This window comes from Antechinus flavipes, chromosome 4, assembly GCF_016432865.1.
Source record: "Antechinus flavipes isolate AdamAnt ecotype Samford, QLD, Australia chromosome 4, AdamAnt_v2, whole genome shotgun sequence".
Taxonomy (NCBI): domain Eukaryota; kingdom Metazoa; phylum Chordata; class Mammalia; order Dasyuromorphia; family Dasyuridae; genus Antechinus; species Antechinus flavipes.
In genome coordinates, this window is record NC_067401.1 from 196,705,894 (window position 1) to 196,732,634 (window position 26,741).

The 26,741-nt window shown below is 38.8% G+C and overlaps 1 protein-coding gene across 2 annotated transcripts in view; it reads left to right on the forward strand.

Annotated features, from left to right (window-relative positions):
- The first annotated feature begins 2,838 nt into the window (after window positions 1-2,838).
- Window positions 2,839-26,741, forward strand: part of FGD2 (FYVE, RhoGEF and PH domain containing 2) — a 43,313-nt gene continuing 19,410 nt past the window's right edge. The window contains exons 1-9 of one of the 2 annotated variants that reach the window (XM_051996799.1): window positions 2,839-3,028; window positions 9,513-9,852; window positions 11,211-11,297; window positions 12,360-12,508; window positions 13,647-13,803; window positions 14,451-14,589; window positions 15,329-15,387; window positions 16,465-16,611; window positions 19,039-19,131. In XM_051996799.1, the coding sequence (XP_051852759.1) occupies window positions 2,964-3,028; window positions 9,513-9,852; window positions 11,211-11,297; window positions 12,360-12,508; window positions 13,647-13,803; window positions 14,451-14,589; window positions 15,329-15,387; window positions 16,465-16,611; window positions 19,039-19,131 (1,236 nt within the window). In that variant the 5' untranslated portion in view covers window positions 2,839-2,963. Of the gene's footprint in view, window positions 3,029-9,512; window positions 9,853-11,210; window positions 11,298-12,359; window positions 12,509-13,646; window positions 13,804-14,450; window positions 14,590-15,328; window positions 15,388-16,464; window positions 16,612-19,038; window positions 19,132-26,741 lie in introns of those variants that run through there. The other variant, XM_051996800.1, reaches the window with a different exon arrangement.

Consider the following 26,741-nt stretch of genomic DNA (forward strand, 5'->3'; position numbering starts at 1 on the left):
ATCTGTGCAAAGGGATGGACATTAGATGTGAGGTTATGTAGAGGAAATAGATAATAGAGTGCTGATGAGCAGGTTGCTAGATGGGGCAGTGGATAGAATGTTGATCTTGAAGTCAGGATGAATTGAGTTCAAATCCAGTTTCAGGCGCTTAGAAGTTGTGTGATTTTGAGCAAGTCACTTAACCCCATTTAGCTCAGTTTTATCATTTGTAAAATGAATTGGAGAACGAAATGGAGAGCCAGACACAATGAAACAACTCAAGAATAACATTCTGACTAGAATATAGAATATGTAAGAGGGAGTGCAATAAGTTTGGACAGAAATGTTGGAGGCAGACTGTGAAGACCTTTAAATACCAAGCAAATGAGCTTGTATTTTATCCTCGGGAAAGCAGAAAGCCATTGGAATTTGTTGAACAGGAGGGGAACATGGTCAAATATTCTTTATAACTTTGATTATCTGAATTGAAATGGGAGAGACTTAAGGGAAATAGATGAAGAGGTTGCCTCAAGAGTCTAGGACAGAAGGGAATAAAGATGAAAGATGTGGAATTTTTTTTAGATTTTTTTCTACTAAATTTATTGAATTTTTTTTATTATAGCTTTTTTATTTTCAAAATATGTACATGGCTAATTTTCGACATTCATCCCTACAAAGCCCTATGTTCTAATTTTTTCCCTCCCTTCCCCCCCTCCATCATTGGGCAAATGATCCAATATATGTTAAACATTTCAATTCCTCTATTCCTGGTTCCACAAATGTCATGCTGCGCAAGAAAAATCAGACCCAAAAGGAAAAAATGAGAAAGAAAACAAACTACAACCAAACAACAACAAAAAGAGTGAAAATATTATGTTGTGGTCCACATTCAGTTCCCACTATATTCTCTTTGATGTGTTTCTTTATCAGTGTGGAATATCTTTGTTCTTATTGAAGAATTGGCCATACTGATTGACTACACAAAGAGGTTTTGAGAATTTGTGAACCTGGTTAACTGGAAGAATTACTCTGATAGTAATTAAGGAAATTAGCAAAATTAGGAAAAAAGATGGGTTTAAGAGAAAAGAGAAGGAATTGTGTTTTGGACAGGTTAAATCTGAAAGGCCTGTCTGACAAATAATTGGTACAATTTGATCAGTCACTGTCCCTCTTCTTCAGCCTCAGTTTCCTTCTCTTTATTATTCAAAGTATAGTGGTGTGATATGGTTAGGTGGCAGTTTGTCTGAAAAAAATGTCTGGGTTTTTGGTGGATTTCAAACCAAATATGAATCAGCAATGAGATTCAGCAGCTGAAAAATCTTAATGAGGTCTTAGGAAAGACATAGACTCTAGGAATAAAAATGTGATATCCCTTCTGTACTCTGCCCTGGTCAGACCACATCTAGAGTATTATGTTCTTTCCTGGGCATCAAAGTAAAGAAGAATATTGATAAATTAGGGAAGTTAGCTGGCACAGTGGATAAAGTACCAGCCCTAGAGGCAGGAAAACTCATTGTTGTGAAATCAAATTCAATTGTAAATTGTAAAATCAAATTATAAAACAATTAGCACAGTGCCTAACACATAGTAGGCACTTAATGAATCTTGTTTGCTTCCCCCTGTTCTATCTATCTAGGAACCTCTTAGGATTTTGATGTATGTAAACTAGCATTTTACTCTAAGGAATCAAAGGCTTTTTCATATTCCACAAGCAATAAATAATAAGATTATTCATACCTCTGTACCTTTCTATCAATTGTGCAACTGGGGCAACTAATAGAGTTTAGGCTGGAATTAGGAAGATGCTTCCTGGGTTCAAATTCAGCCTCAGACACTTATTGGCTATGTTCCCTGTCTGCCTCAGTTTCCTCATCTGTAAAATGAACTGGAGAAGAACATGGCAACTCACTCCATTATCTCTGGAAGGAAAACCCCAAATAAGGTCAAGAAGAGTTGGACATGACTAAATCAAAACAACTGATTGATAAATTGGAGCATCTACAGAGAAAGGCGATCAGAGTGGTGAAGGGCATTGAGCCCATGCCATAGAAGGATCAATGGAAAGAATGGGAGATGTCCAGTCTGGGAACACTAGTCTCAAGAGGAAATGAGAGCTATTTTCAAGTACCTTTGAAGGACTGTTGGGGAAAGGAAGGATTCGATTTTGTTTTCTTTGGTCCCAAATGACAGAAGTTGTAAAGTAGCCAATTTAGGTTTACTCTCAAGGAGAAACTTTCCTAATAATGTTTTGTTATTTGTTTGGTTGCTTCGGCTGTGTCTGATTCTTCATGACCCCATTCAGGGTTTTCTGTCAAAAATACTGGAGAGATATTGGAAACTGCCATCTCCTTCTCCAGTTCCAGAAAACTTGTGTATCTTTCTGACTCCAGCTCCAGCATATTATGCATTGTGTTACCCTCATCTGAAAATAAAATGAGGTTTCTCCAGAGGTGGTGAACTTCCTCCTCACTGGAGGTCTTCAAGCAGAGCCTGTATGGCCATTTGTCAGGTATTTTGAAGTGGAGATTCCTCTCACATATGAATTGGACGAGGTGATCATTGAGGTCCCTTCCAATTCAAATTCTGTTAAGCATGAGTACTAGGCTAATGATCTGCAAAGTCGCTTAGAGATTAGGAAATTTCTCTTTGCCTCTTCAAAAGCAGAGTTTGCATATTCTAGGGCCAGTGGGTCACCCAAGGCGAGATTTTGTTCCTCTGCCAAGGAGGACATATATGCAGTTCTGGCCAGGCTCCTCCTACTCTGAATTTCATTGGAGGGGCTCAGGAATCCTTCCTCCTTCCTCATTTCTGAGGGAAGAAACAAGACTTCAGAGTTTGCACCCCAGCAAGGGTGGGTTCACTTCCTGAATGTCTTAACCTGCAGTCAGGAGAGCAGGGCTGTGGTTAGAATTGGTGGCTGGAAACCTCCCACCTTTCTATCTGTGTGGCAGACTGATGGGCAGAAGTAGCTTGTGCCCTACAGCATGGAGAGAGAAGGAGACAATCTGGGGAATGTGTTTAACCTACTGACTGTGTTTGAAGACAGCAGGTATGGCTCGGGGAGGCTAGGAAAAATCCTGGGGTCCCATATGAAGAGGAGATGGAGCATGGGCTGGAGCTTGGGAGTAGAGATACTGCAGTAGGGATAGGACCCCTTTTGAATAATTATATAATTTTTGATTGAATAATTTATAGTTAATAGGATAGTTCTATAATAGATTTAGATCTAGAAAGGACCTCAAAAGCCATCTAGTCTAATCCTAGGTAGATGAAAAAACTGAAGCCCAGAAAAAAGGAAATGACATCCAAGTCTGCTGACTATAGAGCCAAAGCTTTTTCCACTGTATTATATTGCCTCGGTCTTAGCCCCTTTACTCATCCCCTACATAGGCTACAACTACATATTTAATCCATCCCAATTTCAAATGCCAAAAAATGGTGCCCATCTCTGGCTCATTTCTCCCTCTGCTTCTTGCCTCACTCTGTCTCATGGTCCCCAGCAGCATGTCCCATTGTATCCAAAGGTATTATAGGGACCAGGAGGTTCAAGAAGATGATCTTAGAAAATAATAGTAATTATGCAGAAAGAGACTCTCTGTGTAGGAGCTTAACTGTATAGTAGTATATATGTGATACAAAGGGACAATTAGATGGTGTAGTAGATAGAGCACTGGAATTAAAATCGGGAAGATTCTCATCTGGTCTGGTCTGTGAAAAGTTGGTGTAGTGTTGTATAACTCTCCCTGACTGAACTGTAAAACCTCATCTCTTACCCCCTTGTTCCCATCTTCCTTGTCTCGCCAATCTTGTACTCTCCTGGCCTTCAAATCACTGCCTGGCTCCTAAAATGTCTCCTTCCTCCTCTCTTCACATTCTCACCTACTCAGCTGGATGTTTTCTTCTCATTCTTGGTCCTTTAGCTTTGAGTGGATGGAACGGGTTGAGATAGTGGACAAGGAGATAATAGGGTGTCTGCAGGGCAGACAAATAATACGGAGCACCACATGGTAACTCCTAGAGATATGCCATTGTATAATTCATATATTTGGAGGGTGATGTTGGGGTTGCCCCTCGAACCTCTGGTTCCTGACAGTGTGAATAAATGAATAAATGAAAAGACATTTATTAGGTACCTACTATGCATCAAGTCCTTTGACACAGGCAGAAAAGTGAGACGATCTCTTCTCTTCAGGTACTCTCATTCTAATGGGATAAGGCAACAGATACAGGAAGATTCAGCTATAGGGTAGATGGTCCTTAAGGTTCAGCAGCAAGGTGAATGGCAAGGCTTGTGGATTTTTAGAATCTAGCTTCTTAAATTATGGTTTGTGACCCCATATGGGATCTCAAAACTGAATGTGGGGGGGGCACAAAATTATGATTCATCATCAATAAATGTTTGATTTGTTTACCTGTTTTATATACCTATACCCAAGATCATTTCTCAGGTGAAAAAGGACTGCTAGTGGAAAAAGTTTAAGAAGCCTGTTTTAAAGTACTTCAATTAGGCAGATGATAAGGGCTTGAAGTTCAGAGGTGTAATGACAAAGCAAGTGGGAAGGGCAAGTAATATGGAAGACACAGCAACCCAGCATAAAGAGCTACATTTCTCAGCTTGGGGACTCAATTCTCAGCAGTTGCAGTGCACATCACTCATACGGGAAACTTGGGAAGGTTTACCTTAAGACAAAACAGTCCTAACATTTTAGCTATATATATAGTGTTAGTGACCTTTAATTTATTTAATTTATTCTTTAATTTATTTAAAAGGGCACCCATTATATGTCCAGCATTATGTTAGGTGCTAAATGCTCACACCATCCCTGTCCACCAGGAGCCTATAATCTAGTGAGAAAGATAATAGGACATGTACTCAAATAGCTATAATATAAAACAATTTAAGCATGAATGAGTGAGTATTGAAAAAGATCTTCACAAGTCAAGATGAATCAGATGAATTTTGACAAAGAAACAAGTTTTGCACTTGATTTCAAAAACCATTTTCACAATGACATAACAAAGGAGGTGTGTGTGTGTGTGTGTGTGTGTGTGTGTGTGTGTGTGCTTGTGTAAAGCCCTGGGCATTTTAGTGACATATAAACTAAATTTGGATAAGTGGTATAAAATGACCACTGAGAAAGCTAAAACTATATTGGGATGCATGAAGAGAAATGAGGTTATCCAGAATATAGAGAACCTGTATTCTGTCTTTCTCAGACCTTATCTGGAACATTACTTTTGGTCTGGGCTATCACATTTTAGGAAGGATATTGACAAGCTGGAAAGTATGCTGAAGAGGGTCCCCAGGATGGAGATGAAGCCATCTGAGAACCAATGGAAGGAATTAAATATCTTTGGCTGCAGAAAAAAAAAAAAGAAAGAAAGAAAAAGAAAGACCCAGAGCGACCATGATGATTGTTTTCAACTGTTTCAAGGGCCATATTGTGAAAAGAGCCTTGGATACATCCAAAAGGAGCCGTAGGTGGAAGCTATTAATGGAAAGTTTAAATCAGATAAAGATAAAACTTCATAAAATTAATGCTGCATAAAAGAATAGATTTCCTTGGTGGGCTCCCCTTAACTAAAAGTCTTCTAGCATGAGAACTGAGTAAGCAGTTTGTCAGATATTTTTAGAGGGGATTCCTATTTTAGGTACAGATTTGGAGAGAAAATGTATTAACTTATTGAAATTATTTATTAATTAATTTATCAAATTATTAATTAATTAAAGTTATTTATTATGATTTATTTATTAATAAATAAATATTAAGCGCTAAGTATTGTACTTAGCTGAGTGCCCAAGAACCAAATCTGCATCTCCTCTCCAAAGTATCATCAGGATAACCCTACTTGAGTAGAACTAATTCCATGAAGTGTGGGAGTGGAGAGAGGAGTAGAGGTGGGCTGGAGAAGTGCTTGTAGACTCTTTGGGAAGAGAAGAACACTTTCTTAGGGGATCTGCAACTCTTTTTGCTGAGTAGCTCTTGACTCCTTGGAGGCAGGAGTAGAAACAAGAGGAAACAGAAACTCAACTGGGGATTTTGAGGGGAGAAATACAGAAGCAGAAACTAAGACAAAATACAGAACAGAAAACAGTTACAGGATGTCCAGTTACAGCCAACATAGTCCTCTTCCTGCTCTGACCCTGAGAGGAGAAAAGACTGAATTATAACTCCAGAGCTGAAAGGCACACAAAGTCATCTAATCCAGCTCTCTCTTATTTTATAGATGAGGAAACAAAAGTTATTAATTTGGTAATTTATTTTTATCCCCAGTTACATGTAAAACATTTTTTACATTGGTTTTAAAAACTTTTGAGTTCCAGATTCTCTCCCTTCCTCCCCACCCCTTCCCAGCTCCAATTGCTCGTTCCAGCTTCTTCACTTACATGTAATCTTGGCTAAATCACTTTCCTTCTATGAAACTCAGTTTCCTCCTGAGATCAAATAAGTTAATATTTAAAGAAATTAATTCAGACTATTCACTGGAAGGTCAAATACTGAAGGTGAAACTTATATGTTTGGTCACATAATGAGAAGATAGGATACATTGAAAAAGACCCTGATGTTGAGAAAGGTTGAAGTTAAAAGGAAAAGGGGCGGAGGAGGTGAGATGGAAAAATAATATGAAAACAATCAGCATGAGCTTGGACTTCTTGAGAGATGGTGGAAGATAGAAGGGCATGCTATGGTCCAAAGCGGGGAGAGCGGTCAGGAAGAGTTGGATATGATTGAATACTGAATAATAACAAATTACCTTGAAGGTCTCTAGAGAAACTCAAAAGGGGTGTTGCCTGTGGAGAGGCTTTGAGAAATATAAGGAACTATTATAAATGAGAGGGAAAGAGCAAATGAAAGAGGAAGTAATCCAGGAGTCCTGGGAAGGGGGTACTGGGAGAAAGGGAGGAGTATACTCATGGACAGGAGCAAATGAACTGGGACCGCTTAGGCAGCCAACTGAGTAAAGATGTACTCAATGAGAGTCAAGGCTTGAAAGGACCTTGGGTCTGGAGGAGATAGCTTCAGGGAGATGTCCTGGTCTTAAGCTGTCTACAGATTGGACCTGTGGTTTTATTGGAAAGGGGGAGACTCCCAGATGAGGAAATTCCCACTACCAATGCATCTTTCACCTTCCCTGAATTTACAAAGAGTAGCCCAGGGCAATGAGAACTTAAGTGATTTGCTCAATCATACAACCAGGATCTATTAGGATCTGAACTCAAGTCAATGTGGAGTGTGGAAAGAGCATTTTTATTGTTATTGTTTTTCAGTTGTGGTTGACTCTTCATAAACCCATTCAGGGTTTTCTTGGCAAAGGGCAAACCTCTGCCACATCTTTCTCCAGCTTGTTTTACAGATGAGGAAACTGAGGCAAATAGGGTTAAGTGACTTGCCCAGGGTAACATAGCTAGTAAGTGCCTGAAGCCAGATTTGTTCTGTTTTTCCTGACTCCTGGCCCCAATGCTCTATGCATTGAGCTATCTAGCTGCCTCTTCCAAACCCATACTCCACTACAAAGAAGAGAGAAACATTTTTTTAATTTTCTTTTTTATTATGAATTTAACAAATATCAACCGACACAAATATTTCAATACACAAAGAAAAACAGAAAACAAGAAGTATATGTGAAACTCTGAAACTTCTATTATATAGTTTGGGCTGCTTTTTAAAAAATGTATATCATATTTAACTCAATAGTAACAAAATTACCTGGTTTGCCTATGTCCTTTTTCAATTCCATTCTTTTTTGTGTATTTTAAAAAAAATTTCATTGACAGTGTTTTCTTTCTTTTGATCGTTTGGTTTTGTATTACAATTATGGCCACATCCTCATGTATGCTCTTCCCCAACAATTCTCCCTTTTATACTTCTTCTTCTCCCCTCTACCCCTTAATAAAAGCCTTTTAAACAAACTCAGTCAATCCAACCAACAGACATCATTGGTCATACTGAAAAACATGTATCTCTGGTTCTTCAGAAGATAAATTTTGTCATTTCTGATGTCAAGCTCAATCCTTAAAATTACAGTGCTCCAAGGCATTTTTGTAATTATTAGTGTTACTTCCATTTACATGATGTGTGTGATGCTTCTATGATTTTACTTTTTTTCATCAGTTCATCTATCTTCTAATGGGTTACAGGATGTTTGAAAGGAGTTGAATCCCCCTCTTTGGAGATGATCAGAGATTGAATAACCACTTGTGTATACTGTAGTAAGAGTTTCCTTTCCCATTTATGTTTATAAGGTACAGGGATGTTTGAAAAATACAGACGAAATCTACTGAAAATTTAACAATTGGCTCCAGCACACCCCAGGGTCACACACACACACACACATAGATGTATACCCCTGAGTACATAGACATATTTAAATAATGTGACTCTATTATAATTTATCCGTAATATCCATTCATGCTACTTGCAAACTGCTTCCATATATAATTATATTTATATATGTATATATGATTATATATAAATTATAAATATATCTATTATATACTATATAAAATAAATATTTAAATACATTTGTTATATATACTATATTACTCCCTATAACATGTAAATATAACATATAAAATATTTATATATGGAAACGGTTTGTAAGTATGATGGATAGCTATAACTTAGGGTATGGCCTATGTTTGTGGACAGTGGAAGAACCATGTTCACACTGACAGCCAGCTGATTGGGAAAAAGGTACAGGCAAAGTTCAGGACTAATAAGGCTTCTCTTCCAAGACAGGTACAGAGCTACACATATCTATGCCCTGCCCATCAAATATTTCTGTCTAAAGAGAGGATAGATTCAGGACAAAAGCTGCTTTTTGGTCCTTCTTAAACTATATATAATTCTGAGTAAGTTTACAAGTTCCTCTGTATGGGAGTATGGGTTTAAACAAGGAAATAGGTTGTTCCCCAAAAACAAAAAACAAAGTTCATTTTGATTCATGTTCAAAAGCTGAGGTTCCTGAGAAAGAGTGACCTGGGGACAGGGGCAGAATAGGTGGTAGAAGTGGTGGAAAACTTGTTTTCACTTCTCTCTTATTATAAATGTGAGGGCTCCATTATAAGGTTTCTGAGGTCCCTTCCATTTTTAAATTTGAAATTGTCTTTTCTTCCCTCCCTTCCTACACCAGGAGCAGGAAACTCAAAAAAAGAAAATAAGTAAGAAGCTGAGAGAGAAAATGAGAAAGCGATAAGTAAGGGAGGAGGAGATTAAGAGAGAATGGGACAAAAGAGGAATAAAAGAATGAGAAAAAAGAGAGAGAAAGAGTGAGGAAAAGAGATAGAGAGTGGAGGGAGAGAGAAAAGGGAAACAGACAGAGACGGGGAAATAAATCCCATCATCTGCCTAGAATGGTGGCCAAATCTTGGAAGAGGTGGAGGTGGAAAGGGGAGTGAGTGGACCTTTATTCCCAGAGCTTTCCAACCCTCAACTCAACAGCTGCTTCATTTTAAAGTTAGGAAGGGTGTAAGAAATCATCTAGTCTAAAATTTAAAAACAAAATTCTGTGGTTCTGTGTCCCACATCCAGGGCCTCCCACAAGCAGCAAGCCAAGGACAAACCTTCTTCTAAAAGCTGTTCTGCCTCCTCTCGGGTGGGACAGCTCCCACCATTCTCTCCAGGTCTCCTTGGAGTTAAGACCAAAGACCCCAGTTCTGAAAAAGAGCAGCACATGTCCAAGAAGCCTCAGGCTCTTATGGAACCCTTCTTTGATATGACTCCAGGGCCCTGGGAAAGTGAGAGTCTGAAAGACAAATGGAAACCTGGCCACCGGCCAGTCAGCACCAGGTTACTGAACTCCCTGAAGAACAAGATCTCAAGCGGAGGCTGGAGGAAGTCATGTGAAGTCACAGTAAACACCAAGAAGCAGGTTCCTAAGGGCTCATGCTGGGGAAAGGGAGGTGACCCTGCTGTCCATCACCCCTTAGTCATTCCCCATCACACTTCCCACTGTGAGCCGCTGGGGTCCAGACTCACCGGGGAGTGATCCAAGAGAGAGTTGTCTAACCACCAAAAGCAGCATTTGGATAGTGAGATGCTTGACTTCTTTCCTGGGCTTCTCCCCATCTCTTCCAAACTGGGATTCCTCCACACGTGGAGCCTCTGTTTCTCTCCTTTCCAAGGAGCAAAGAGCCTTGGTTCTAGCTCTTTTCCATTGACTAGGGTGACCCTGGGGAAAGAATTTTCTTTTTCTGAGACTCAGTCTCCCCATCTTTAAAATAGATATAGCATCTGTCTCATGAAGCTGTGTAAGGTTCAGTTGAGATAATATATGTACTTTAAAGTACTTTAGAAAGTACAAAGTCCTATTCAAATGTGAAGCATTTCTATTAGTATTGTTATCACTTATCGTCATAAATTAGTATAAGTATGTTACCAGTAGAATAATGAGAAATTTCCAAAATTATTATATGTTAGGAATTTGTGATAATAATGAAAAACAGTTGGCAGAATGAAGGGGTGACATAAAAGCCTAGACTTGACCAAAGTTGGCTGCCTCAATACCATTCAATAACATTAATTAGCATTTATTAACTATAATAATTAACATACTCTATATTTGTTATAGTTATATATTAATATTTGGTCCTCCCCTTCATTAACATATATTAATAAAATATAATAATTAAAGGTTACAAAATGCCATGTTGTGAATATTATCTTATTTGGTCCTCACAGCATTTGGGGAGGTGGGTACTGTATTATACACATTTTACAGATGAGGAAACTAAGGTAGACAAAAGTTAAGTAGGGACATACAGCTATTTTGTAACTGAGGCAGGATTTGAACACAATTCTTCATGACTACTAGGTAATGTTCCTGGTTCTCTCAACAAATATATATAAGTGCCTACAATGGCATTCTATTAAGCCCTGGGGAGATAAAGACAAAAACTAAAAACAATTCTTGGCCTCAAGGAACTTAGTGCAACAGGTGAATAAAGTAAATACAATATAATTTGGAGGAGGAAGGACTAATACCTAGAGGGGAACGGCATTCCAGGTACAGGGGCCTTTAACAAGGCTAATAATGTGACCGGGATGCTGAGGATGGAAAGGGGACTAGTAGGAAATAAGATTGGGAAGATAGGCTGGAGACAGAATAGAAAGGACTTTAAATGTTAACCAGAGGCGTTTGCCTTCCACTGTCTCCTGCACTGTCCTTGTGACCTGTCAGGGGGAATAATGCTCTTGTTTCCATTTCTAATCCCCAACCTGCCTTTCTAGCTGGAGGAGCCAGAAGAGAATAAAATTGTCAGAGAGCTCCTGGAGACAGAGCAGACCTATGTGTCCCGCCTCCACCTGCTGGATCAGGTGAGTGATTGACATGCCCCAAGCCCAATCTCCACCTGCAAGTCTCCCCTCATTTCATCAGCATGGATCCAGTGGGAAAGTGGGCTGGCTTTGAAGTCACGAGAACTTCCTTTTTAATAAGTAGAAATCATAATAATTTTTAAAAACTCATTACATAACATAATGTGCTAATATGTGATAAGTGCTTTACATATATGATCTCATTTGATGCTCACAACAACCTAGAGAAGTAGATTTTTTTATTATCTCCATTTTACAGATGAGGAAACTGAGGCAGAGGTTAAATGGCAAGGTCACACAGCTAGGAATGATAACAGCTAACATTTATTTAGCACCTACTATGCACCTGGGCAGCTAGGGGTCTGAGCAAGTCACTTAACTTTAATTGCCTCCCAAAAAATAAAATATATAATCTATATATTATATACAATCTTATTTATATATAAATGTTACCTCATCTGACCCTCATAACAACCCTGGGAGGTAGATATTATTATTATTATCCCCATTTTACAGAAGAGGAAACAAGTCTGAGAGAAGTAAAGTTGCCCATTTGGTCACTGGGCAACTGAAACAAGATTCAAATTCAAGTTTTTTGACTTCAAGATTGGTACTCCAGCCACTTTACCACATAATTGTCTCCAAATCAAAAACATTAACTTCAATCCTTAAGATTTGCAAAGAGTGTTTTTCACATATTATCTCTTTTGATTTAATTTACTTACCCAAGAGCAGAATTTGATTATTATATATCAGAAATATGACCTGATTCCAAATCTTTGGCCAGTCCTCCATTCATCATCTAAGAGTCAGTAAACTATGGCCCAAGGGCCAAATTTGTCCCATTACAAAATCTCATAAAGATCTAGGGTCTTTGTCAGTCTTATATTGAATTAAAAGTGTCCATCAGATACCAAATGTGTGAACTTGAGTAGGTCACCAGCTCTCTGTAATTCAGCTTTCCCAATCTCTGTGGGGCTCTCTGAGCCAGACACAGGGCTCCTCTTTCGTAGGAGGGCCTCCTGGTTTCCTCCCATCCCTCTGAATGAATTCTGCCTTCAGGTTTTCTTTGAGGAGCTGCTAAAAGAAGCTCGCAGCAGCAAGGCTTTCTCTGAAGATGTCGTCAAACTCATCTTTTCCAACATCTCCTCCATTCATCAGTTCCACTCCCAGTTCTTTCTCCCAGAGCTTCAGAGGCGTGTGAAGGAATGGTGAGTTGGGGTGGCTTCTGGAAGGGGAGAGGCAATATAGCTCAACAATAAAATTCTATCTCATGCTGGAGAAGGTAATCGGAAGCTTTGCTCATGGTAAAAAAGCACCAACTATGTGCCAGATAAGAACAGCTACGTGATGCAATGGAGAGTGCTGGGCCAGAAGTTGGAAAGGCTTCCCTTTTTAAGTTTAAATCTGGCCTCAGATACTAGCTGTGTGATGCTGTTTGCCTCAGTTTCCTCATCTGTAAAATGAGCTGGAGAAGGAGATGGCAAACCATTCCAGTATCTTTGCCAAGAAAACTCTAAATGGGGTCACAAAGAGTCAAACATGACTGAACATATTAAGACATATTAAGCATTTTACAAATATTTTCTCCTTTAAGTTTTACAACAATCCTGGGAGATAGGTAATATTATGATCTCCATTTTACAGTTGAAGAAACTGAGGCAAAAAGAGTTAAATGCCTTCCTTAAGACAACTTAATAAATATCTAAGGTTAAATTTGAACTTGAGTCTTTACTACTACAGTACCACTGCTCTCTCTATTATACCATCCAGCTGCCTTAAGTCATGTTTGTTGAACTAAATAGAGTTGGATTCCATAAATGGATAATAAGAATTGGTAAGGAACTTTGAGGCCACTGAGTATATCCCCCTCGGTTTACAGATCTGGAAACTGAGGCACAGATTGGTTAAAGTGACTTGTCCACAGTCACTCAGGTAGTAAGAGGCTTATAACAAATCCTCCAACTCCAAATCTAGCACTCTTTCTTCAGGCCCACACTGTAGGATTAATGGTCATCAGAGCTACTTCTTGGAGGACATCAGAACTGTCCCAGTCTATTAGGATTATTGGCAACCCCTAATATACTTGATTATAGGGTCATAAATGTAGAATTAGAAGCCATTGAGCCCAATTACACTAATTTGTGGAAACTGAGGCTTAGAAAAATTGAACACCAAGAATCACGAAGCAAGTATCAGGGGTGGGAATTGAATGAGTCTTAATTCCAAGTCCAACCAGTACCTCACCCACTGCACCATAAAGCCTAGATGCTAATATTGGTCCAAAGGCCTGAACTAAGGGACGAGGTCCTTGGGATGAGTAGAAGATTGAAGCTATGGTGTCCACAGGGCTGCCGTCCCCCGCATTGGTGACGTGATCCAGAAACTGGCGCCCTTTCTGAAGATGTACAGCGAGTATGTGAAGAACTTTGAGCGGGCAGCAGAGCTGCTGGCCATATGGACAGAGAAGTGCCCGCCCTTCCAAGAAGTCATCACCCGAATCCAGGTGGAGGCCAGAGCAGGGGTGGGAGAGGTTCAGAACGGGCACAGGGACGGGAAGGGAAAGACAGAGAGACATCCCACCCTTGGCACTTCAAATTAGGAGAGAACAAACTCTCATCCTTCCTATATCATTATTTAAAAAACTGAGGCCCGAGGAAAATATCTGCTCTTTAATGTAGTCCCTTCATATATGCCATATATAAACCAAGACCCAGGCCTGGTCATCTGGATGACCAGTCTGCGCTTTCTCTATGGCCTCATTCCCCACCTTTCCCTTTCAGGTGAATGGGGACAGCACGTACACGTCCATCAGTCTCCCTCTCCTGTCTCTACTTTCCCAAACTATGAATATTGCTGGCCAAATTCATATAATTCTAGAGCTGGAAGAGACCTTAAGGGTCATATTGTCCCATCCCTTCCTTCCCAGAGGACGAAACGGAGATGGAGAGAGGGCGAGGTCACACAGAGAGTTCAAGATAGAGCTAAGATAGAATCCAGGTCTCCTGAATCTTCCCATTACCCCAGGCCATATCAATGCCCTCTGGATCCATCTCCAGGCCTGGAATATCTGAATTTTGCCCCATCTAGGCTGAGTAGCAATATGATTCTCTCTCCACTCTCACCCCCTTTGCTTCCCTTCTTGCCCCCAAGAACAGCGAGGTCTCTGCCAACCTCACCCTGCAACATCACATGCTGGAGCCGGTGCAGAGGATCCCTCGCTATGAGCTGCTGCTGAAGGAGTATGTGGAGAAGCTGCCCCCTGATGCCCCGGACCAGGCCGATGCCCAGAGTAAGGTCTTAGCCCAGAGGCCGTAGGAGGGAATAGCTTGGACTGGGAATGATGAACAGAACCATTCATTTATTCAGTCAGTAATTCGGTTATCCAGCTGGCCTGTCTTCCTGTCCTGAGCCCCCATTAGTAATGCTTTGCTTGTGACTCTATTAACACTCTCTCGTCTTCCACCTTGTATACCTTAGTCTACCGTTATATTCTAATTTTATTCCCCCATATGTGTTGTCAGTTTTGTCATATTTATTTCAATGTTCTCTTAATATTTGTCAAGTGCAACCAAACAAATAGATACAGGTGCTAGGAGAGAATATAAGGCCTAATTCCTACCCTCAAAGAGCTTATAGAATTTGTAACCTGGAGTGAGGAATCAAACCATGAAGAATAAGATAAAGGAATTGTCCTAAACAAAGGCTGTCTAGCTTAATAAATAATTATTAAATTGAATGACTTTTCCCCACTACTCTGAACCCCTGGTAATATCCACCCTGTATAATCAGCCCTTTTGCCCAGGGTTTTGTCTGTAACAGGAGTCCCCCAAGTTGGAGTAGGGATAAACTAGGAAAACAAGATAAGTATCCTTCCTGACTTCAGCCTCCCAGCTTAGGGCAGCTGGCTCCAAATACTCCTTGTTTCTTCTCCTAATCCATTCTAGAGCTGCCTTTCTTTTTTGGTTCTAAAGATCCTCTTTCAGAATTCAGAAGTCCCATTTTTGTAACTTTACAACTCTGTCTTTCAGAAGCTCTGGACATGATCTTCTCTGCTGCTCAGCATTCTAATGCAGCCATCAGTGAGATGGTGAGCTGGGACCCCTTAACTCTCAGCAGGGGGGGAGTAGTTGCTTCTGGGGTCTTAAATCCCAAAGTTTCTAATTCCTTCTGATCCTCCCACAAGGGTTCATTGTTCCCTATAGTCCTTAACATTCCTATACTATGGCTGCCCTCTCATTCCTGAACTTTATCCTTGGCTTACTTGGGTCCCCTATAACCACTTGCCCTGGAAGCTGCTATGTCTCTTGGATCCAATCATCCACTAATACACCTTCATTCTCTCATCTCTATCAATCAGCCCACTTTTTGTTAAGCTACAACTATGAGTCAGAGACTGTGCAAGATGCTGGAGTTAGCAAAAGTTACCAATGCTTACATTCTAGCAGAGGAAACAACCTGAAAGCACAAAAATAAATACAAATTTCTAGTAGGGAATAGTAGTAGTTGCTGAGACCAGGAAAGGCCTATCAGGACCAGAGATGAAGCAGGTTGTTCACTTCTTGGCAAAGAGATGATGGACTCAGGATGAAGAATGAGTCATATTTTTGGGCGTGGCCATGCAGAAATTTGTTTTGTTTGACTACGTATATTTGTTACAAGGATTTTGCTTTTTTCCTTTTTTTGCCCCAGTGATGAGGGAAGAGGGAGAGGAAATTAGTTTTTGTTCATTGGATTAGAAATAAACACTTAAAAAAGAGAAAAAAGTCTCATGTGTGAGGTATCATTTGAGCTCAGCCAGAAGCTTCATTTGTTAAGAGGTAAAAACAAGGAGAGAATACATCCCAGACAAGGGGACAGCTTGTGCAAAGTTATTAAAAAGGTGCTCACTTTTACAATTTTATATCTTCTGATATATGCTACCTTCCTGCAGGGAAATCTTCCCAAATTAAAACTATATTTTCAGATTAAAAATATACTTTTCAGGCAAAATAGTTTGTTTAGCTCCCTTGTCTGAATGTTTCAAGCGTTCCCAACTTTAAAAGTCAGAGAATTCTAGACCTCTATGATCTAGGATTTCCCTAAGAACCAAGGGCTACAAAATGAGCTAGATATACTTCATGTCCTTCTTGAATCAGGTTTTCTCCTTCTCTTTTTCCCTCTCCAGGAACGTCTGCAGAAGCTATGGGATGTGTACCAGCGTCTAGGCCTTGAGGATGATATTGTGGACCCCTCCAATGAATTGCTCCAGGAAGGCCCCATCCAGAAGATCTCCTTCAGACACAGCAGCACTATGGAGCGCTACTTGTTCCTGGTAGGGGAGGGGATTCAGAAGAGTGAGACTATTTGTCTCTGGAATATGGCACTGAAAAGGTCTTTCTGACTCCAAGTCCAGCATTTTTAGCCACTATACTATATCATCTAGGTCAGGGACATACAGGTGAATGTTTAATAACCAGTTCTCTAAGAAAAAAAAAGATATGAAAAACATTCAATCTGCATTATTAATATTTTCTCCATCACTTTCTCAAGTCCAAGATTTTTTTTAAAATTCTGTGGATTAAACTTTCTTAAGTTTTATGAGTTAAATAGAACAATAAACCAAGTCCTATTTTGTAGCTTTGCTGATTTCCGAGATGTAAATGTTTACACAGAAAAATTAACAATTGCCTCTAAGAACCTATCTAATATAACTTTATTTTATTTTATTTTTTATTTTTAAAATCACTTCCAGCTCTGGGCCCCTTTGGTTTTATATCATCCATGAGAATGTCAGGACAAATCTCTGAACATTACCCTTTAATTTCTTCAGGAGGAAACAATTATTAGCACTCTCTCTTTTTTTTTTTTTTTGGAATAACTTTTTATTTTTCAAAATACATGCAAAGATACTTTTCAATATTTACCCTTGCAAAACCTTGTGTTCCAAATTTTTCTCCCTTTCTTCTCCCTCATCTAGACAGCAAGGAATCCAATATAGGTTAAACATGCAATTCTTCTAAACATATTTCCCCATTTATCATGCTATAGCCTTAACTCTTTGGTGCCTCATCACATTCAGTTCTGCTCTCTGGGCACCATCTGTCCAATTCTCCACCCTATAGCCTTATTGAGAGGGATCTGCTTGAATCATGAACTTCAAAGACCCCTTTGACTGTTATGGGTGGAAAAATTTGGGACATGTAGATGACATTTGGGTAAATACCATTCTCATCATCACAACTGAAAAACAATTCAACTCACTTAGCCCTTTACAGATTAGGAAAGTGAGGCACAGAGAAATCAACTGACTTATCCAAGAACTTATTCTGAGCAGTAATAATCATAATAACTAGCATTTATATGGTACTTTAAGGTTTACAAAGCATTTTATATGTTATCTCATGTGATCTTCTCCACAAGAGAGAGATGTTATTATTATCATCCCCATTTTACAGATGAGAAAACTGAGGCAACTCGGAAGACATGGCCCTTGCAACCATGATGGTTCTTTGATGAGAACATGTGCCTGAGGAGACCAAGGAGTGATTCTATTGGCTTCCAAGGGAGAAGCCTTGGACAAGGTGCAGTGTATGGAGAGAGTGAACACTGAGCTGAGAATATGAATTTAATCTGAGTTGGAGCCCTTGGCTCTGCTACTTATTGGGCAGCTAAGTGGCAAAGTGGATTGAATGGAGTTAGGGATACCTGTGTTTGAATCCTGCCTCAAATAAACTAGGTGACTTTAGGCAAATCACTTAACAGCTTCTTTGCCTCAGTTTTCTCATCTGCAAAATGGAGATGATAATAACAATAACACTTCTCTCTCATGGTTGTGGAGAGGATCACGTGATAATATGTGAAATGCTTTGTAAACCTTAAAGTGCCATGTAAATGCTAATTATTATGATTACTCTTGCTTAGCTTAAGCTCTTGGATAAGTCAATTGTGCCTCAATTTCCTCATCTGTAAAGGACTGAGTGAGTTGAATTGTTTTCAGTCATGTCTGACCGTGATCTCATTTGGGGTTTTCTTGAAAGCAGATATGGAAACTGAGGCTTGTGGAAATGTAAAATAGAAAATGTTATCTGTATTCAGTCTCTATGTTCTATCTCTGGAAGAGGATGGCATTTTCCATCCAAAGTTGGAATTACCTTGGATCACTGAATTGCAAATAGCTAAGTCTATCATAGTTGATCATCACACAATCTTGCTGTTTTCATATATAACTCAGCAACAGTTCTTGTAAATCTTTCCAGATGTCCTGAAATCAGCTCATCCATAATTTCTTATAGAAAAATAATATTCCATTACTTTCATTTATCAACCATTCCCCAGTTTTCTGGGAATCCACTCATTTTCCAACTCTTTGCTACTACAAAAATAGCTGCTACAAACATTTTTGCACATGTGGGTCCTTTTCCCTCTTTTATGATCTCTTTGGGATATAGATCCACCACTAAGTGGCACTGCTGGATCAAAGAGTATGCACAGTTTGCTAGCCTTTTGGTCATAGTTCCAAATTGCTCTCCAGAATGGTTGGATCAGTTCATAACCCTACCAACAATGTATTAGTGTCCCAGTTTTCTCACATCCTTTTCAACATTTAACAGATTCAGCTTTTTAAAGTATTTATACACAGTACTCACACTATTGGTCTGTTGTGAAATTCAAATGAAATAATGTATGTAGAACTTTAAAATGTTATGTTCTTGTTTACCATTATTATTTTAACAGTGACCATATCTCTTTCCTCCACCAGTTCAACAATATGCTGCTGTACTGTGTGCCTAAAGTAATTCAGGTTGGAGCTCAGTTCCAGGTGAGGACACGAATAGATGTGGCTGGGATGAAGGTAAGATTCTCTCTGGACCTTCCAGTCTATTTATTGTATTTATATCTTCTGTTTTTATATCATTTTTCCCCAAAAAAATATATCCTTCTCTTCTCCCCTACCTAGTGAGCTACCTTATAATAAATAAAATACATGGGAGTGGTGTGACTAAATATGTAGATGAAGTATGATCTGAAATCTGACCTAAACCTGCTTGGTCTCTGAGGGAAATGACTGTCTTTCCTCTTTTGTGGGGAGTAGGAGAAATGTTGTCCCAGCCCTTTCAGCAGATTCAATGTGGGGAGAAGGAGGTGAGAGACTAGGTCCAGGACTTCCAAAGCTGGGAAATCTGTCCTTAAGACTCCAAAAGGCATATCAGATTAGATATATCTACCTGCCAACCGCCAAATCTTTAGTCTAAGGAAACACAATAAGCTCAGAACAAAAGTTGTTTCCCTGATCACTCTTTGGGAGGAGAGCATCTCCTAGTTTGCACTTGCTAGTTTAGTCCCCTCCTACCAATCAATGGTTATATAAAGGGCTGTCATAAATAGAAATAATAAAGTAAGCCCATTTATCCAAGTAAAACAGTAAATAGAAGATAATTCAGAGACATTCTACAGATTTGAATATATATAATAGAGAATATATCAGAGAACATAACTAAAGTGAATGAGACCTTCAACTGGAGGTTGAGATTAGATCTTAGCTGAAACCAGGACAAAGATGATGATATCACAAAAGAGAGGTCCACAGTCTCCCTAGAGATCAAGGAACATGAGGGAATCGGTTCCAATATATATTCTTGGGTCAGACTCTAATCTGCCATTCATCTTCTTCTCTCTCTCTCTTTCTCTCTCTCTTTCTCTCTCTCTTTCTCTCTCTCTCTCTCTCTCTCTTTCTCTCTTCTCTTCTCTCTTTTTTCTCTCTTCTCTCTCCTCTCTCTTCTTACTTTTTCTTTCTTTTCTCTCTCTGTCTCCCTCTTTTTCTCTCCTTTCTTTTTTCTTTTATCTTTCTCTCTCACACAACACACACAGACATACACACACACTCAAACACACATACACACACACACACATCCTTCCAGTAGGTCCTTCTGCCACATGTCTCTCTAAAGAGTTTTTGGAACCAACTGAAGTAAGTCCCTCATCACAGTGTTATGCTTAGCATGATCCTCAGTCAATCAGGAGTAGCATATCCCTTCAAATATTTCACAAGAAGCACAGGGCTGCCTGCCCCAAAAAAAATGCCTCTGGTTTGGACAGAAGCTGAATTACACAAAAAATGAAAAAAAAAAAGGCAAAAATCTCCCCAAACCAGTTCACCAAAAACCAATTAGCATAATATTTTTATCTAAGAGCATTCTATACCCATATATAGCAACATTCTATACCCATAGTCTTCCATATCTGAAAAAAGGGAGGGGTTATTTTTTCAACTTCCCTCCAGGGACTCCACCACCTCAACCAGCATTTGCTTCTTGAATAGGAGCAGAGATTTAAAGATAGTGAGAAAGGGTGTGCTCTGAGAGCAGAAAAGGATTAATCCAGTTTAGCTCTTTGGGATCCTAGTCTAGGTCAGCCCTAGACAATGATGGAGGACAAGTTTCCCCAAGGAAAAGAGCAATAGTATGCCATTGAAGGAGCAAAGGATTCACAAAGTGAGTTAGGAGACCTGGTTCAAATTCTGGCTTTGCTACTTGTCACCCGTTAATTATGGAATGCCATCTATTTTACCCAATTTACTGATAAAAATGTTGATTAGCATAGAGCCAACATTCTGCTACATTTCAATGTTGTTGTTCAGCCATTTTTCAATTGTATCTAACTTTAGGATCCCATTTGGGTTTCTCTTAGCAAAGATACTAGAATGGTTTGCCACTTATTTCCCCAGCTCATTTTACAGATGAAGAAACAGAAACAGGGTTAAGTGACTTGCCCAGGGTCACATAACTAATATTTGTCTGAGGCTGGATTTACACTCAGGAAGATGAGTCTTTCTGACTCCAGCCCTAGCATTTTATGCACTATGGCGCCACCTAGCAGCTCTCTAGAATCATTGGAATCATGGAATGGACCTATTGGCCGTTGTGAGTCCAATTCATATATAAAAGGATTCCCACTATAATATATCTGATAAGTGATCATCCAGCTTCTGCTGGAAGATGTCTAAGGAGGGAAATCCCAGTGCCTCTGAATCCCTCTGAAGGAAGCTTTGGAGAGCTCTTGTTTTCCTGACACTGAGCCTAAACTGAGCTAATTGCACCTTCCATTTCTTGCTTATGGCTCCTATTAGGGGACCCAGCTGAACAAATTTAACCCCTCCTCCACATTTAATTCCTCTGTGACAGCTCTTCAAAAACTGGAAGACACTGTCATAGATCTTCTGAGTCACCTACTTTCTGTGACTTTTTGGTTCTCCTCATTTCACCAATTCTGAATCTATCTAGTTATAATCTCAACCATCCTTCTTCTCTCCATCTCGTCCACAAAGGTATAATGAGAGCCTTCGGCAAACGTCTTGCTGAAATCCAGGTAAACTGTGCCTATTTTATTTCCCATCATCTGCCAAAAGCTAATATGGTGCTCCATGGGCTACCTCTACCAACTCCCATGGTTCCCCCAGGGAGATATTTATGCTTTTGTTGCTTAGTCACATCTGACTTTTCTGTGATGCTATATGAGGTTTTCTTGGCAAAGATTCTGGAGTAGTGTGTCATTTACTTCTCCAGTTCATTTTACAGATGAGGAAACTGAGGCAAACAGGGTGAATTGACTTGCCCAAAGTCAACTCATCAGCTAGAAAATGACTGAGGCTGTATTTGAACTCAGAAATATGAATGAGTTCCCAACCAGTGCTTTATCCACTGCCCCACCTAGCTGACTCTTTGGGATATTAGTCAAGTTCAATATATAAATTGGATCTATAAACTTAAATCTAACCCCTGAGTAGTTTAATTATTTGCCAGTAGAAACAATTAGCTCAAACCCAAGGCATTACTGAGAAGCTATAGTGACAATGAACAGTTAGGTGGAATCAGTAAGAAATCTAGATGAGTTCAAATCTAACACCATATACACTAGCTGGGCACGTCACTTAACCCTGTTTGTCTGAGTTTCCATGATAAATCACTCCAGTATCTTTGTCAAGAAAACCCAAAATGAGGTCATGAAGAGCTGACATGATTGAACAACAAAGAAAAAAATTTAGTGAGAGCAGTAATAGCAAAACATTCCCCTTCTCCCCATAAACATAGGATACACTCTCATATATACAAACAGATCCATGAGAAGAGCAAGTATACACAAAGCTCATACTAGTGTAAACACTATCAGAGTGGTACATATTAGTGATCATAACTTCCCTTCTTAAGTTCTCAGAAACCTCTTTAAAAATGAGTTCTAGAAATATTCAAGTCAAGCTCAGTAGTCTACAAGTTTGAAGAATCTATCTTTTCCTTCCTTTCTTGATAAACTAGACAATATTTTCTTGTCTCTAGTTCTGTGGTACCCATCCTATTCTCTGTTGCTGTTTTTTCAGATATCACTGATAGTGGTTTAGCAATCAGATCTACAAATTATCTCAGTGCTGAGGGGTGTAGTTTGTTTGACTCAACTCAAACTCAATGAAAGGAGTTAGGTGCTTGCTTGCTATAGCCTCACTTACCTTGGATTTCAAATTTTGTCAATCACTTTTTTCTATCTTTCCCAGTTAGATCATTATTTTAGGTAGAAAAAAGGAGGAAAATAAGCCTTGAATAATTCAGCTTTTTCTCTAGCATCCATCATCACTGTTACCCTGAATAGCAAGTTCTCTGTCTCTTCTTTGATCTTCCTTTTGGTCTCCAGCAGAGCTTATAAAAAGTCCCCTCCTCCTTTATCAGTGCAGCTAGGTGATACAAAGGATGGAATTCTGAGCTGAATTCAAATCCAGTTTCAAACATTTACTAGCTATGTGACCCTGAGCAAGTTTTGTTTACCTCAGTTTTTATTCTCTCTATTGTACCATCTAGACACCTTTCTTTGTGTGTGTGATATTTATGTGATATCACCTGTCTTTGCTCTCATTTTCTAGTCCATGTCTTTAAAAAGTCTTAAGTTCAACTGTCCATCTCTTATCAGTATTTCTAGAAAGCTCCTCCTTTTATTCCTTGTTAAAATAATTTATCTAGTTAGAATTTCATTGTTGAGAGCGTCCTGTCTCTCTTGAGCCAACGTTTCATATAGCATCTTTTATAATAACTTTTTTTCCAAAATATTTGCAAAGATAGTTTTCAGCATTCACTCTTGCAAAACCTTGTGTATCATATTTTTCTCCCTCCCTCCTCACCTATTCGCTCCCCTAGACTGCAAGTAATCCAACATAGGTTAAATTTGTGCAGTTCTTCAAAACATATTTCTACATTTGTCATTGCATAGCATCTTAAGCCATGAGATGCTATTTATCTTTTCTCCTTACTCTCCAAATTTAGGAGAGTTCATGTCTGATTCTCAGATGGGGTGTTTACTTCCTTCCAAAGTTCTGATTGTTTCTACTTAAGTTCTTCCTTATTAGTCAGAATCTAATCCAGAATAGCAGTTCCTCTCCTTACTTCCTCAAACTTTTGATCAGCTACTTTGCTTTTATCAAAAAATTCTAGCAGATGGAAAGGCAGTAGCTTCAATTGCCTTATCTCCTCTCTATCCCTGAATACATACTGCCCATATCTTGTTTGTTTATTTACTTCTGATCATAAGTAAACGAGTGTCTAGAAATCAAGTTATGATGTTGAGATCTTTAAAAGATTGGAGGAACTAAAAGAAATCTCCTCACCAACAGATACAGTAGTTGAGACAATTATCAGGGAGAAGCAGCAACTGGGTTTGGTAAAGTCCTAGACTTATAGAGCAACTTATGTGATTCAGTCCAGCAGGAGATTGAGATGACAAGTCCTACAATTATAGATTTCAGGTGTATTCTGATTAATTTTCCCCAAAAAAGTTCTGTTTTTCTGGTTCCAGGAAGGAACTGCCTTTTGATTTAGAGTTATCCCAGAATCTACCATAAATGATTTTCTTGTAACATATACACCTGGGAGACTATAATGTCACCTGTAACAAGTCAAGCTGAATCCAGATGGACTAAGTCCTTCCAGTATACACTGTCACAACTGCCAGGTCAATCTTCTACTGGGATAGGTCAAGCAAGTCACGTCTCAAGGCTGGTTCTTTATCAGATTCAGTTATTGATACCCACTCAGGTTACTGGGGGGACCTCTTGTAATTGTTCCTCCTTTTGAAACTCACAAGGTCACAACATGAGCTATTCCATCTCTGGATATTCATTTACTGAAGAAAAAAGAAGTAAACATCAGAGACAGGATCCAGGGACATATAGTAGCCAAGTGAGGAGATAAAAACAGCTGAATCCACCACCCTTTCTTCAATCTAATACATGGAACACTGAGGAAGGAAGAAAAGAAAGGAAATAAGAATTTAATGTTATAGAACCCATCACGGAAGAAAAAATGTAAAAAGATCCAAAAGAGGGATATAGTGATCCTTTTTATATAAATTCAGTTCTTGTTCTTTCATCAGCCCTTCTAGCTCTAAAGCCAACCAGAAAATTCATAGTCACCACATAGCACTAGCCTCTCAGTCACTCATGACTAAAAGAAGGCTGCTAGGATGTATAGTGGATAAAACATGAGGCCTAAAGTCAGGAAAACCTGAGTTCAAATCCTTCCTCAAACACTTAGTAGCTATATGATTTTAGGCAAGTCACTTTACTGCTGCTGCCTCCATTTCCCTATCTGTAAAATGGGAATAATAATGGCACCTACCTCTTAGGGTTATCATGAGGATCTAATGAGATAATATTTGTGAAGAACTTAGTACAATACCTAATACATAGTAGGTACTAAAAGATTTGTTTCTTTCCTTTCCTTCTTTGCCTAATGTTCTATGGATTGAAACTAGATAGAGATTATTGTGCATGCTTTATATAACCACTAGGAAGGGCAAATTTACACTTGTCCTAAAGACATCCATTTACCACCTTGCTTTGAAATTTCCAATTTGCTACAAACTGAATATCTTTACATAGATTCTGAAATTATGAATATTATTACTATCTTTTTTCTGGATATTGTGTCCTAGGAACTGCTTTATATCCAAACGTATATAAATCAGAAATGGATCATATGTGAGAAATAGCAAATAGATTAGCATTATCCATGTAAGAGTGAGAGAATGAAGAATTAAGTATGACAATGAAGTCATGAATTTGGACGACTTTAAGGATAGAACTAACTTCAAAAATAATAGGAAAGTTCAGAAAAGGGATGAATGTAGGGAGAAGGTAGTAAGGTCTATTTGAACATCTTGAATTTGAGATACCTATGAGACATCCAGTTAAAAATGGCTAACAGGTATTTGATGATGTGGAATTGGACCTAAGAAGAGGGATTAAAGCAGGATATATTTAATACATGATAACTGATGAGATCACTAAGTGAGAGAGTTTAGAAAGAGAGACTAGGATAATACTTTAGTATACATACACATTTAGTGGATGTGACTTGGATGATGATCCAGCCAAGGAAAGTAAGAAAGAGCAAACAGGTAGAAGAACAAAGGAGAGCAAAGTCACAAATCCCCAAAGAGGAAAGCGTTTTCAAGAAGAGAGAGCGACTAACAATGTCAAGTTAGCATAGAGAGATTAAGAATGGTATAGAAAGGTCAAGGATGAGGGGTGAGAAAAGATCATAAGATTTGTTGATGAAGATCCTTTAGTGACTTTAAGAAGAAGAGTTCCTGTTGAATAATAAAGTTAGAATCCATATTTCAAACAATATTTAGAAGAGTGAAAAGAGAGAAAGTGGAATGACTGGATATTGGTGCTTTTTCAGAGTTTGGCTTAAAAAAAGGAGAATTAAAGGATGATAGCTATTGTGAATAGTAGGATCTAATTTGGATTTTCGAAGGACAAGGGAAGATTAGAATTTTTCACCTTCTCATTTAGCAAGGACATTGACCTACAGATGGATGTAGTTGTTATTTGGTACACTGGAAGAAACACAAACACATTCTCTGTATATTAATGGATTGTTCTCCTTGCCTTTCATATTTGATTTTACAACATGATTTTCTGTTCTTTTACTGTAAACTCTCATAAGCAAACCACTTGTTACCCATATCTGTTTACTATTTGGGAGGGTCTGTCTGAATTCCTAAATAAAAATTTTATAAATAGTTTTTCCATCTTTTTCTCAGGATTTTCCTGCTTTCTTTTGCTACTCCCACTCACTAAATTTGCAATTCCTAGGTTATAATAATAGTTTTTACCTTTAAAAATAACTAGCCTCAGTTCTTATCTTGGCAGTCTTTCAGAGATGTCTAAATTGTGGTCAATTTTTGCCTTTTCTTTTCTATCTTCTCTTTTTAGTGGTCAATCAGAAATCAAAAGGCAGCAATGTGAAATATTGTGAAATGTAATAGCATTGGTCTTATCCTGCCTCAGGGTGTTAGTGATTGTGTTATGCTAAGCAGTCACTCAGAACCTTAATTTCCTCATTTGTAAAAGAGAGAGAATAGCATAACAGTATTGCTACCAAACTCAAATGAAATGATGTGACACTGAAAAGGTGTATG